This window comes from Rhinolophus sinicus, chromosome 1 (genome assembly GCF_057876585.1).
Source record: "Rhinolophus sinicus isolate RSI-liver-muscle chromosome 1, RSI-T2T, whole genome shotgun sequence".
Lineage (NCBI taxonomy): Eukaryota > Metazoa > Chordata > Mammalia > Chiroptera > Rhinolophidae > Rhinolophus > Rhinolophus sinicus.
Genome location: NC_142501.1, coordinates 68,825,518 through 68,839,748, shown reverse-complemented (window position 1 = coordinate 68,839,748; position 14,231 = coordinate 68,825,518). Strand labels below are relative to the sequence as shown.

The 14,231-nt window shown below is 38.0% G+C and overlaps 1 protein-coding gene across 1 annotated transcript in view; it reads left to right on the top strand.

The window, feature by feature from the left end:
- Window positions 1-941: 941 nt before the first annotated feature.
- Window positions 942-14,231, top strand: part of TSPAN8 (tetraspanin 8) — a 28,555-nt gene continuing 15,265 nt past the window's right edge. The window contains exons 1-2 of the mRNA XM_019748927.3: window positions 942-1,260; window positions 10,670-10,732. Coding sequence (XP_019604486.3) covers window positions 1,201-1,260; window positions 10,670-10,732 — 123 coding nt within the window. The 5' untranslated portion in view covers window positions 942-1,200. The remainder of the gene's footprint in view (window positions 1,261-10,669; window positions 10,733-14,231) is intronic.

Sequence of the window (14,231 nt, the reverse complement as noted above, 5' to 3'; positions counted from 1 at the left end):
AGTATTAATCTTTCCAAAAACCTTTTGAAGGATAGGGTTCTTTTATTTTAGGGAAAAAGAACTTTCTTTTAGAGGCAGGATGTGGAGACTAGCATGACCCAAATTGTTTACACAAAAGCAGTCCACACCTCCTTAATTAGGTCAAAGAATTTTGCCTTTACCTGCAACAGCTGCCTTCTATTAGCACTAGAAACAAATTGTACAATCTATGGTCACTGAACTATGACCACCTCCTCATTTGATTTTTTTTGTCCAAGAGACCAGGAATCCAGAAATTGAGTTGGTGGTGAGGAGCTTTGCTAGACATAACTTACAAGAGAAAGGGAAGAAGAGAGTCCGCCTTAAAAACAAACTGAACTATCAAAATGACTTCACATTATAAAATGAACACAATCACAGCAGTCAGAGAGTGACTCCTAAGAATTTTTTCCCTTTACATAATAAAGAAATAAAGATAAAAACTGAATGGGCTTATGATAAGCAGGGCAGCCTCTCCCTCCCCACTTCCGCCAACCACGCTGCACTTAAGGCAGCTCCATGAAATTGTTTGGAAATAGATTTGGAAGTTTTGGAAGGCAGGTACCTGTAATGGTTGTTCCCACTGTTCTGGAGTTCAGGATAAAAGGGTGCTTGTCTAAGCCTTCAGATTTGGCAGATTTCTAACTGCATTTTATTGCACCTGAGAGAAATTTTGCATTCTTGAGAAAATGCAATGCAAAAATGAGTTGAGACACAATGTGCCTTTTTCTCAGAGCAAAAGGATCTTATTTGGGTAGAGTCAAAATAGAGGGCAGGCAAGTCAGACTGTGGTTTCTGAAATCTAACAACCTAGTATCGTTGTGCCATTCTCTCCCTGGTTCAGGGCCACTCCCTTAACTTGATATCTGTTTACTTTAGAGGAAGCAGTTTTTGCAAAAGGATCATAAATATCCTGGCGGCATGCCCCAGCAGCCATGACTAGCAAAAGAACACACTCCCTTAGAGATAGCCCTTATGATATTTAAATGTGTGGGTTAATTTTTTATCCACTTTAATAACTAGATTATTCCCCCACAAACGCACTTCTCTGCTTTCTATTTCTGCTCTGAAGCCGTGGGCACAGAAATCTCTACAGGCAAATTACTTCAGAGCACATTGCAGGACAATCCTATAAGCAACAGTTAAATTCACCGGCATCTGGATTCCTGATCCTTTTGCGACATGGCAGGTGTGAATGGCTGTATAAAATATTCTATGTTTATCTTCAACTTCTTGTTCTGGGTAAGTGTTTTTCTTTTAATTATCAATTTTATGCAAGAAAGGGGATCTTGATATAAATATCATAAACGAGAACAGACTCTGCACTAAAGAAATAGGAGGAGGAGGAAAATGCCTTTGTCCATTTACTTGTTTGGATTTGTTTGTTCTTTCTTTGGTTATTTCAGTAATTGAAAAGAGCCAATGACTCAAAAAAGTGCACTTCAGGATCTGTGAGGATAAACATTTTATAAATGTTTTGATACTGTTGCAAAAACAATCACAGAGGAAAAATATCCCTTTACTAAAGGACAATTATTCTAAGTTGTATGTCATGCAGGCCTTCCTAGTTTAAGGACCCTGTGGGAAAAAGCTGATCTGATTCCATCCGGATGGAGTCCAAGCCCCCGAATCCCAGAATTTACATCTGGGTTTAAAACAGGTGCATGGTGGGGTGTCAGAGGATAAAGACATGAGAAGAGAATTATTTTCAGAGACCTAAAGAAGAAACAATGGGTCATATAAAAAACTTGAGAGGGAAACAATAAAATTATTTAATCATGAAAGATTAAATTAAACCACCAGGTCTGTATCAGCAATTTAAAATTAGGATTTTGATGTGTCATCATCCCACCTTCTAATCGACAGAGTTTGTGTTTTAGCAAGTTCTTATGGTTCCCTTAAAGTCTTTTGATACAAGGTATAGCAAATAAATTGATAAATAGAATCTATCATTGGAAAGTGGGAAAATTACATATGGAAACGCAATAAGGTAAAGGGCAGGCCAGGATGGTAGAAAACTGATGTTATCATTTTTAGTATATATGGTACAATTATAGATTGTTCAAAAGTAAATCAGTAGAAATAGCTGAAAATACTTAAATGAAAAATGCATTTTGTATATTGATTTAAGAACTGGCTTATGCAATATAAGCAGGAGAGAGTTCTGGTTTTGTTTTTTACCTGGTTACCTTTAGTAAATAGGCAGCTGATATCTAAATGTTCGTAAATTTCTGTTGTATTGAATTAATGATGTACCTAATTAAATGTAACTACAATAATACAGTCTTATTGTATAGAATGACTTCCCATTCAATGTCAGCGGCCCTAATGAATACAGATGATATGTTGGTGAAGTGAGTATATAAATAATTAAAATAAAGAAGGTCCGGCCTTCGTACTTTCTCTTTTTGTCCAGAAAAATGGGCTGTCTTTGCAAATATATTAAATGAAGCTCATGAATATGTGCCAGTTGTTTAAGTTAGTCCTGATAAATTTCTTCCCTGAAATATTTAAAATTGGTTAAACCTTGAGAGTAGAATATAAACAATGAAATGCCTGTGTACTTTGGTTGGTTTTGTTTTCAGCTTTTTACTATGAATGTTTTTATTTGAACATTCACAAAATAGGACAGGGTCATCTACCCCAACATCCAGCCCCAACAGCCATGAAACCATGGCCAAACTTTCCCTGTCCAGACTCTTATCCCTTTCCCACCCCATATTATTTTGAAGCAAAGCCCAGATATATTGTTTCATCTGTAAATATTTTAGTGTTTGTAAATATTTATCTAAAAGATAAATAATACTTTTTAAAATGTCACCACATTGTCAATATCACACTCAAAATTTAACAAGAATTTCACAATCAATTATCAAATATCCATCCAGAGTTCAAATTTCCAATCACCTTATAAATATTCCTATTTGAATTAGAATCCAAATAAAGTCTGCACATTGTGCTTGGTTGATGTATCTTTTATGTCAATTTTCATCTTTAGGTTATCCCTCCATCTTTATCTCTTTTTTTTCTCCCTTGAAATTTTATGTACTGGGTACGTTGTCTTATCACAATTTCCACCATCTGAATTTTGCTATTTACATACCCACAGTGTAGTTCCTCTGTCTTCTGTGTTTTATCTAATTTTCTAGTCTAATCAGGCAGCTTGACAAGATTCAGGTTATTACTTTTGGCAGATACAACTACTTTATAAGTGATGCTGTGTTCTTTCATCAGGAGGTATATAACATCTGACCAAGTCACGTTTTATGATGTTGGGAGCCACTGATGCTCAAGAACCTAAATCCTTCGTTCATTGAGAGTTTCAAATTGGTGATACTCCATTTCTATTAGTTTTCCTTTATTTATTAACTAGAATTCTTTCCGTAAGGAGAAATTGATCACTTACTGATTGGTTACCATTGGTATCTAGTTTTTATTTTAAACGGCAACAGACGTTCCTTAACTCTTTACCTAAGAGATTTCAAAATGATGAGTTAATTTTCTGGTATCATGCAACAGTGATAGCAAGTATTCCTGTAAGTATCCTATGAAATAATAAATTTAAATGCTGTCACAGTTCTCATCCTCATTGATGTGTAATTTATTCCATCTTTGGCCTGTGGGAGCATCTTCAAGTTGGCTCCTGTGTTCTTTTGACATGATCCTAAGAACTTTGATAACTTCTTCGCTATTTGGTATGACGAGATGTTCCAGACTCTCTTCCCTATTTCCTGCCCCAGACCTGAAGTCACGTATTTCTCCAAGATGTCCTGATGTCTGTTTTTAAAGAACCGTAACCATTGTCTTTTTATGACACAGAATATATATGGCCAATTTAAACAACCCAAAATTTGAATATGCGAATGAATGCATGACTCCTATTTTAACAACTTGTCCCAACGTACCCAAACCTGTAGCAATCTTCATTATTAAATTATGAAACAGTTAAAATATATCTCTGTTGTAAAAATAGAGCATACAAAGTGAATACATGAAAGGTCAGTGTTTCATTAAATAGCTAACCAGAAATTTGGAATACATCAGAATTTTAAACAAAATGATAAAGACAGCCTAACAAAGGGGTATGTTATGGGTCCAGGATTATATATGTAAGAGTAGAGTTCAAGGTGAGTTGTAGAGATCTGTACCATCCTGTACCTAGACGCTGTTATTGCTTTCCTAGGGAACTCTGATTGTTTAATGGTTACCATTATTTCTTTGTTTTTCTGACAATGAAGATAAAGCCTTTCTGATACTGTAGATTTCAGTTAAATATTTCTAACTTCCCTGGAGTAGAGGCCTTATTCTTAACATAAATTTTCTAGTGGGATCTATAACCTCTATATGAGCATCTTGAAATAGAGTCTTTGGGTGAAAGCAGCAGTTAAAAAGACCAATGATAACTTCTCAGCCAACTGGTAACATCTTTTTATTGAAAATCTAGACTGCAGAAGGAGTCTCTGAGGTTAGGGAACCATTCTTACTTCTACTCTCCCTTTACCCCTGACCCAGAGTTCTCCGTTGGAATTTTACAGTCCTTCATAGGAAATTAGCAATTTGTCACATCCTTAATGTTTACTTAAGCAAAATTTTAACAGTCCCACTGATGTGGTTTTCTTGTAGATATCCATGGCCTTATGTTTTCAAATGCATTCTTTCTGGTGTAACTTGCAAAACTAAGCCTTTGCAAAGTAGGGCCAGATGTGGAAATATCTCTAAGATAGGCATATGGTCATTTAAACTAAACATACCAGTTTCTTTTGTGAGAGAACTTGAGATATGCCACATAAATATGCAGTGATTTCCATTTGTTAGAATTAGTAATTGAAGAAAAACATGTGAAAGCGAAAATCACTTCTAATCACTGATGCTAGAGTTTGATGCAAGTTAGAGTGAACGGGAGGTACTGTAAATAATAAATTATAGTTACAAAACCTATTTTTTTGAGTTTTGTGTCAAAACAGATGAACTGCCCACATTTTCTTATGCTCCTCTCAGATAAGTCAGGCTTCGGAGTACTGTAGATGCTTGGGTTGTCTTAGGAGTCTGGGTAAGCGTGGAATAGGGGGCCTTTAGCCAATGGATGCGTGGAACCATTGCCAGAGGAGGAGAGCTATGGAGAGGCCAACTTTTTATGAAGGAAAGCAGAGTGAAGGAACATTACCAATCGCAAATGAGGTGAGGTGAGAAAGAGGTCCAAGATGTAAAGCCAAATGCATCAGCAAGTGAAAGAAGCCAATGCAAAAAGTGGTTTGAAGAGAGCAGAAGGAAGACAGAATTTGGAGAGTGTCCAGGAACGAGCATTTTGATGTTCATCAGGGTATTTTATGTGGTGCCTAGGTCTTTACATTAGCTGTCCTGAGAGCAATTAAGAGTTTAGACAGAGCAGACATAACTAAGAGATAGGGGTACATTAAAAAATAGGGCACAGTCTCATTTCATTCTGTCAGTTGATGAAATCTCTCAAGATGATGTCCTGACATGGCTGAAATGTATGAACTTTGTAAATACAGCAATTGCCCTCCACTAGGCAATCAGGGTGGAACTATAACAATGACAAAAGGTGTTGGAGCCCAGGGGTTGAGACCTCAGGCTGACCCTGCAGTTCCTCCCTCATTAGCTGTGTGACCTTGGGGAAATTAGTTAACCTGTCTACTTTAGTGTTCCTTAGCTGTAAAATGGGAATGAATAGTAGTGGTATCTCCCCGATGGAGTTGTGAATTATTTAAGAAATTATTAAAAAATGTGGGCAGTTCATCCTTAATATTATTTAATTTAATAAAGAACTCAGAGTAATGCTAAATAACTGTTTAAGAAACAGGCATTTCAGCCAACATTATACAAGCATTTCTATGAGACAATATGAAATTACTATGCATAGCGATGAATAAATTCCAAGGATGGATTTTGAAACAGAGGAGGAAATAAGATGGTAAGGATTAAAAGGTGGAACTTCTTCTATCACTACTGAAGGGAATGGAAAGAAATTATATTTTGTAAACAGACATTCAAATCCTGAACTCACTCCATATGGCTTTGTGGCCTGGAACAGTTTCCTTGACTTTTCTGTGCTCCCTTCTCTGCATTTGTTGAAATGAGCATGATCCTTTTACCTAGCAGGATTAATTGTGAAGATTCACTAAGGTACTTTATGAAAGCCTATAACCAAGGCTTGACATACGAGGTCAGACAATTAGGTTCCTGAACTCATCCTAGAAAAAGTGCTTCATACTTCATTACTGAATATCTCTACAGTCACCTTCGAAGTACTCCCCTTGGGAAGCTATGCACCAACGCCAGTGCCTAGTTCACCCTTCAAAGCAATTTTGGAACTTTTTTTCTGGAATGGCCATCAGAGCTGTCATTGTATTACCCTTGATGTCCTGGATGTCATCAAAATGTCTTCCTTTCAATATTTCCTTTATCTTCAGGTAAAGAAAGAAGTCATTGGGGGCCAGGTTAGGTGAGTAGGGAGGGTGTTCCAATACAGTTATTTGTTAACTGGCTAAAAACTCCCTCACAGACAGTGCGGTGTGAGCTGGTGCATTGTTGTGATGCAAAAGCCATGGATTGTTGGTGAAAAGTTCAGGTCGTCTAACTTTTTCATGCAGCCTTTTCAGCACTTCCAAATAGTAAACTTTGTTAACTGTTTGTCCAGTTGGTACAAATTCATAATGAATAATCCCTCTGATATCAAAAAAGGTTAGCAACATCGTTACAACAAAGTTTGTGAACCTAATTGTCAGAGCTCTTGCAATAATTGTTCACTTAATGCTATTTTTCCCAGATGCCAACAGTCCTATTGCTTTTTAATTTTAAAGTATTGGAATCTGGTGTGATAGTATTTTATACATAATGGGCTTTTAAACCTTAAATATAACTTTAGCCATACTCTGACCCTTCTCTGTCCTCATGGGTCAAGAAATCTGTGGGGCTGGAGGATGTGCTCACCCTGGGCCTGGCCTCCACTTTAGGTATCTGGGTCCAGAAATTTCCCTGCCCAAATGGCCCCACACCTGTTTCCAGGGTCTGCATGAGACTCTCCAGGAGCAATCTAGGGAAGCTATTTGCCAGGAATAGGAGCAGGGTAAACAACTGGCTTGCAGGCTGAGGTTGTTCATACCCGTTCTGTTATGTCCCTCAGAGTTCAAGACAGAACCGGAAGTGAGGGATGGAGGCCAGGGCGGGCTCTCCCTTGGCCGGATTCTGAAAATTCTAAATCGAACTATGTCCTCCAGGTCATGAAGTGGGCACATTTGTCAAGCTAGGAAGCTGGAACGTATTTTATATAACTTCTCAATATAGAGATCTGTGGTCTGTGGTCTATTATTTGTATTCTTGCCCCAGGCCCTGCAAATGTATGTACAGGTCTGCAGGTGTTACTTTATGGCGGTTGAACTTTGGAAACAAAGTGATAAAAATGTGACTCAGAAACATTAGGATTCTAATCAAATGCTGAGCATTCGTCTCTCTCTTTACGTATTTTGAAGTTATGTGAATTTTAGTGATTTTATACTTTAGCACAAAAAATGTAACCCGAAGCACATTTGTCTAAGCCTTATTCATGTCAAAAGGAAAAGTGGTAGATTTCTTTCCCTTAAATTTAGAGCTATTTAAAATTAGAATTTGCAGCAGTTGTACTGGGTGCTTGGCTTACTTAGCAGGTTTAGAAGGTACACACGGATGCAACCATAGGGACAATTGACTGTGTACTTAACATGCATTAATACAATCAATATCATTCATGTTGGGAAGATAGAAAAGCCAAAAACCTTCATTTTGCTGAAGATAGGAAAACCATAATAGCAGAGCCTACTAAGAATTGGAGTGTTTCATTTGCTCCACTGGTTTAGAGCATCAGAAAATCAGATACTGTGTGAAGGCTAGGAGGCCCTCTCAGTAAATCACAGCTGTATTAGGCCCATGCCTGTAGAGAGAATGCACAGCAACCTTCCCTCCAGTAGGAGATGTGAGAATTAACATTATCCACGTTGTTAGAGAGTGAGACAAAGCCTCCACCCTACTCTCAATTAATAAGAAATCAGAATAGGTCTCATCTTATTAAAGATGAATAAGGGGAAAACCCCTGCATAAGTCTTAATAAAAAAACACTGTTGAAGAACAAGTGAGAGGGAATGTCACCCTGAAGCCTTAGATAACAAGCACACACCCCTGAAAGAAACACTCCAGCATCCTGAGAAAAGTATCAGGAAATTGGTATCCACAATGCAATGCCAGAAAATAACCCCCCATGAAATGGTGGCTGGAGGCCATAAAAGAAGATAAAATTAACTGGAAAACCGTAGGATGAGATGAAAAGGGAAATGGATAAAATAAGGAAGTACTTCAAGCAAACTCGAAAGACAATGATAGAATTAAAATCCACTCCAGAAACCATGTTACATGGAGACAGTGATAAAAATCCCAAATTGAGAAACTCTCCCAAAGGAAAATAAAAAAGAGATAAATGATGTGAAAGAAGATGATGGAACAGAGACTGGAAATCAAAACAATTTGTATTCCTGAAGAAGAGGACAAAATAAATGGAACAAAAACAATGATCAAATTAATATGAAAAAATTCTCACAAGCAATGATTTCACAGTCTGCATTATCTTACCACAGTGCAATTAAACGGGACTTTTAATACGTATTTAATAAAAGAGGAAACTTGAAAACTAACAACAGCAGTACTGTCGGAAAATGTAAGGGCTGTCAAGATCCTTGCCCCTGTGCTCATGGCCTCTAGTGATCTGGGGTTATTGTAGAAACAAATCTTCTAGTTATCCATTTGCATGTTTTCTTATTCTTTTGTAACCTCTCTGGAGCAGCATAGGAAGGTTTCCCTTAAATTTACCTAAAGAGTGTCTATTTTGGACCAATAATGATATAGCTCATAGTACATTCTTCCTCCCAGCATAACACTCTGCACTTTCTTCCGTTTTCAACACTCTTCAAAAATACTTTGGTAAACACCCAAATCAAAGGATAGAATTGAGAGGGAGTAAGGTTTATTGAAGGACACTAGTTGTATATCAGAGAAGAGGACAAATCAGCTTGTTCTACACCATTTATTTGTGTCCTGGATGGTGCTTCCCATTTTCTTCCTGCCCTTTCTTAGTCTGCTTGGGCTGCATAACAAAATACCGTAAACTTGGTGGGTTAAACAACAGAAATTTATTTTCTCACAGTTCTGGAGGCTGGAAGTCCCAGATTAAGGCACCAGCTAATTTGGTTTCTGGTGAGTCCTCTCTTTCTGGCTTGCTAACGGCTGCCTGTTTGCTGTGCCCTCACCTGGCCTTTCCTCCTTGCGTGTGTCCATAGTAAAAGACAGCTCTCTAGCTCTTCCTCTTGTTATAAGGTCACCAGTCATATCGGAGTACGATCCCTTCCTCATGATCTCATTTAACTTTGATTACCTCCTAAAAGCCCTACCGCAAAATAAAATAAAGGAACACTTCCAGTAAACCAGAAGCACAATGATAGAATTAAAATCCACTCTAGAAATCACATTACATGGAGACAGGATGATTTCTGAGATCTTTGAGTGAACACAGATCCTCTGGTTCCTTAGCTCCTCCTGGGACTCCTCATTCCTTAACAAAGCCCTTGACTCTGCTTCCACGGCACACTTAATGAGAAACCATTAAAAATGAACCTGATGTTTTGGGATTCTAGACAGATGGCTCAACCATGTATGAAAGCAGTGATGCTCCAAGGTCACTGGGCGTTGGAAGACTCGGGCATTTCTCTGTCAGAGCACCATAAGGCCAGAATAGTCTAGAAAGTCCTCCCAGGCCTGCTGGGTTTGGTATGTTATCAAACTTGTTCTCAACATCTCTATCTAATACTAGATCGTTGATTTTTTTTTTTTTTTTTTTGAGGCCACAACATATATATCGTTAAAGAAAAAAATTGTAAAAGACAAGGGTTTTACTTACATGAAAGTAAAATGTGTTTCACATTTTATGTGTTGGCGTTGGTCCAAATGAAATAATCTGGTAAAGTCATTAAAGGAATTTAAGACTTTAAGTACTGTTCCTCATTGTTCCTCTTCTCTGGGTAAGCTTTACTACCTAAAAGAGCTTATTTTAAAAGAGCTTATTTGGGTATAAAAAGTGTTATAAACCCTCGTTGCTTAACTGCAAATTTTGTCAAATATTCTACTTTTCCCCTAACTTTCCCAACTTGTTGCTTCTTGAATCTTGAAGGAATGTTTGGTAATTAGTAGTTATTCCCTTTCTTTTGGTCTGATCAGCTTCTCAGAGACAAACCCAGGGGCCTGATAAGGATATTTTGTCTTTAAACTGTTGTGACTTATCTTTTGTATGTTAAAATCTAGCAAAAACACAGATTTAGAATTGAAACATGGAAAATCCTCTTTCCCCTCCCCCGTGCTGGAGATAACTTCTTGTCCTACACCTATGAATACACTGGATGGGAAACAGATTATTCTTATCGAATTTGCCAATTACAGTGGAACATTTTAGCAGTTATCTGCAGATGAATATACCTCATGTATATCTCTTAGGTTGTAATGGTGTGATTAATGATAAACCATTGTAACCAGATGGCTAAAGGTATGTGGAATTAGAGTTGCAGTTTATCTAAATTGTACTTCATATATATATTTGTATTTTTTTCCCCTGCAGCTTTGTGGTATCTTGATCCTGGCAGTAGCAATTTGGATACGCGTAAGCAAAGATGATCAACAGGTAAGTAAATAAATACAAATTTCTCCGCGCCTAGAGTAGTTTTGTTTCTCTTCTAATGATCAAAGCAATGACAGTGATGATGATGATGATGATGATGATGATGATGATTTTTATAGCATTTTCCTTAACTGCCTCATGTAATCATTTGCATATGTGATTTTATAATTTAATTCAGTTTAATCAAAATTATCTACTATGTGCCTGACACTGTGCTAGGCAGGAATCAATCCTTCTGGAGAATGGAGAAGGTGTTATTCCAAAACTAGGATGATTGCAATGGAAGTGGAGGCAGGTGGGGGCCAAAGTGGAGATTAGAACCTCCTTTGTTATTTGCTAAAGGCAAGTCGTAAGTGTAGCTGGAGGATGTAGACCAGCTTTCCTTCCCACCAAGAAAAATTTTTGTAGTGTAAGGTGTTGACAGTAATTTGGCTCCTCCCAAGGTGGGATGGTGCTCCAAAAGGAAAGAAGATGAGAAGTTCTCTTGGAGAAGAAGAATTTGAATCTGTGTTTTAAAGGCAACAAAGTACAAAGATAGTTGGTAATTGCCTATGTCAACTGGAAATGAGGGTAACACCTTATAACAGTAAGAGGCCGGTCACACTTGGATTAGCATCACCCCCTTACCCTCACCACACACCCTGCCATGCCCTGTGGCAAAGCTCTTCCCCAGATTTCCACAGGTCTGGGGGAAGTTTACTTCATATAGTGAATTCTGGCTCCAGTCTTTGGATCCCACATGTGCTGTTTCTGTTCCATGCCAGTGGTGCAACTGTGGACAAAGTATGTGTGTGGGAAAATGGGTGAAGGTCTGGGGGAGTTGTTCTATTAGTTTTACCCAACATGCCTGTCACCATTTCCTGGTTTCCCTGCTTCCATTCTTCTCTCTCCCTTCTTCTCAGGGGCACTCCATCTTTCAAATTATTATTCTTAGCACATGCAAGGCAGTTTTCTTGGTCTGTTGTTGCGGCTCTTGCCACTACTCAGGATCACATCTTCTACTGCTGGGGCCTCTTCAAAGTAGTTTCCCCAAAAGTTTCCCTCTCTAAGAGGAATGCCTCAATAATTATTAAGTTGGCAATTAAGGTCATGCCAACTTATTATATAAAATTATTGGTGTAAGTTATGTAAAATGAAGGTATAAAATTATTATACCATGGTGCAGCTAAATGCCTTTGGACGTAGCCTAGTTGAAAGAAAGATTAAAAGCAAATTACCATTTGTTGTGATTCCTTTCCTAAAATGGGTCACCTCCTTCCCTGCTTCTCTCCTTCCCTCTCTTTTCCTTTAAAATTTGCTTTCTGTCATTAGAGAACCCAGAGAATCACAGTGGGAATTAGTTGCTTGCTCATTCTGTGTCTCATCATGTTGAAGAAATTGTGTGGGGGGACAGGTGTGGCCACTGGTTGATAACATCCTAGTCCATCAGGATTTCATTTATTGTTTTATATCTGATAAATGTGACTGTGACTTCCTGATGGCCTTGGACTCTGGAATTACAGCCTGTTAAGGGTGTTTGACGATGTACAGGATCTCTGTTATCTGGAAACTGATGTCTGACTTTGGGAGTCAAGTTAAGCACCGAGATTAACAGCCACCTAGTTAGAGGGTGCTTTGACCTTTTTAAGATGTGTGTGCAGCCTGTGTTGTATTTCATTATTTTATTTTATTTATTTTATTATTTTATTTTATTTTATTTCTCTTTGATATGAGAACATTTTATTTTCCCCCAGTGCTTCTGGTAAACAAATTTTGTGTTTAGTCTGTTAAAAAATTACACAGACTGAATGTATTAAAGGAACACTGTTGTCCTTGAGCGTGTGTTTCTCCACATCTGGGCATAGGAATGAATGACTAGAGCTAGACAGCATCTTCAGTTCTGTTTTGACCATTGAGCTCTGTCAGCCTCTAACCCTGAACAAAAGTCGGTATCTGCCAGGCCAACATTAATCAGCTGGACTTCTGTGAATTGGCTTGATTTCTATTTTACCTGAAGTCAGTGACAAAGATTCCAGACTGTGCAAAGAACTGAATTTTACTGGTGGGAAACAGAGGTAGCAATTTTAGAAGGAGAAACATGCCATTAACACAGACAAGAACGGTGTCAGGGAGGTTTTTGTGCCTCACTCTTTGTACTGACGTGTCTCCTGGTGAGGCAAAGCCCATGGACAGCTATCTCGTGGATCTTGTCCCATGAGATCCCTTAGAATCCAAAGAGGATCTTGAGCCCTTTTCTTCCAGGTTCCACCATTCCTTTTCCTTTAGAAATTCTCCCCTTGTCCTAAGAGATACTCAGACACTGTTCATCCAGACAGCTTTTAACACTGCTCTCCCTCTCCTGGAGCAAACCCCTGAACTCAGATTTCTACGTCTTCCTGAATAAGAATAGCCACTTGTTGGGCTGAACTTGGAACACTGTTTCTCAGGCAGCCAGCATACTGCTTTCTGGCCAGTCTTTGGCCATAGGTCACCTGCCCAGATCAGGCTATAGAAGTGTTCCATTACCTGCTGAATAACTGCTGGCTGCATCCTCCAGGTCTCCCTTGCAGATGTTTGACCTATTATTTCTCTGTCTGGGCTATCTAAGCAAAGTTCTGATAACTCAGTGACGCTTCAACCCTCTCCGATGCCTTAGGGTTTGCCTGCACTGGCCACACATTCTAGTAAAGTAGTATTTGATGGTGAGTGGGTAGAGTGGGTTTCCTAAAGCTGTTTTTTGTGTTTTTGTTTTTTTGTCATTTTCTGTTTTGACTCAGAGGCCATACCTGTATATTAACAAAACTGATTTCTTAGCGCCAATCTTAAGCAAACAAACCACAATCAAACACGAAACCTGAAAAAGAAACAAAAATGTCTTTAGGACATATGTAAATAGAAAGGTTTCCAAATATGTAAATTGAAACATTATCTGTAAGCATAGACTCTTAGAGACAAAGGAGGCCTTAGATATCACAGAGGCTGACCCAATTCTCTTTGTAAATGGGAAACTGGGGCCCAGCAGGGTTAGTTGACTGTTCCAGGGTTAGAAACCTAGTTATATACTAGGACCGGACTGGAATATAGATTTTTGTGTTAATGTTTTGACAACTTTCCCACATTCCTTCCTACTGATTGTTGAATAAAAGTTTCCTCTAGGCTATGAGATGGTTTAAAAAGAAATCTTTTAAAATGTAAAGACATTCATAGTAGTGTTTTGTTTTGTTTTATTTCCTGTTAAGGGAGCTGACCTACCTGCTGTTAGAAGATTCTAGGAGGCAGAGTCTCTGAATTAGTCTAAGAATCAGTTGCTCTACCTAGAAATAGCCCAGTAGATAGAAGTAATAAAAGAAAGATGGATATATATATATATATATATATATACACACACATACATATATATGTGTATATATATATACACATATTATGTGTGTGTATATGTATGTGTGTGTATATGCATGTGTGTGTGTAAATATATGTGTGTATATATATATATATATATATATATATATATATATATATGGTC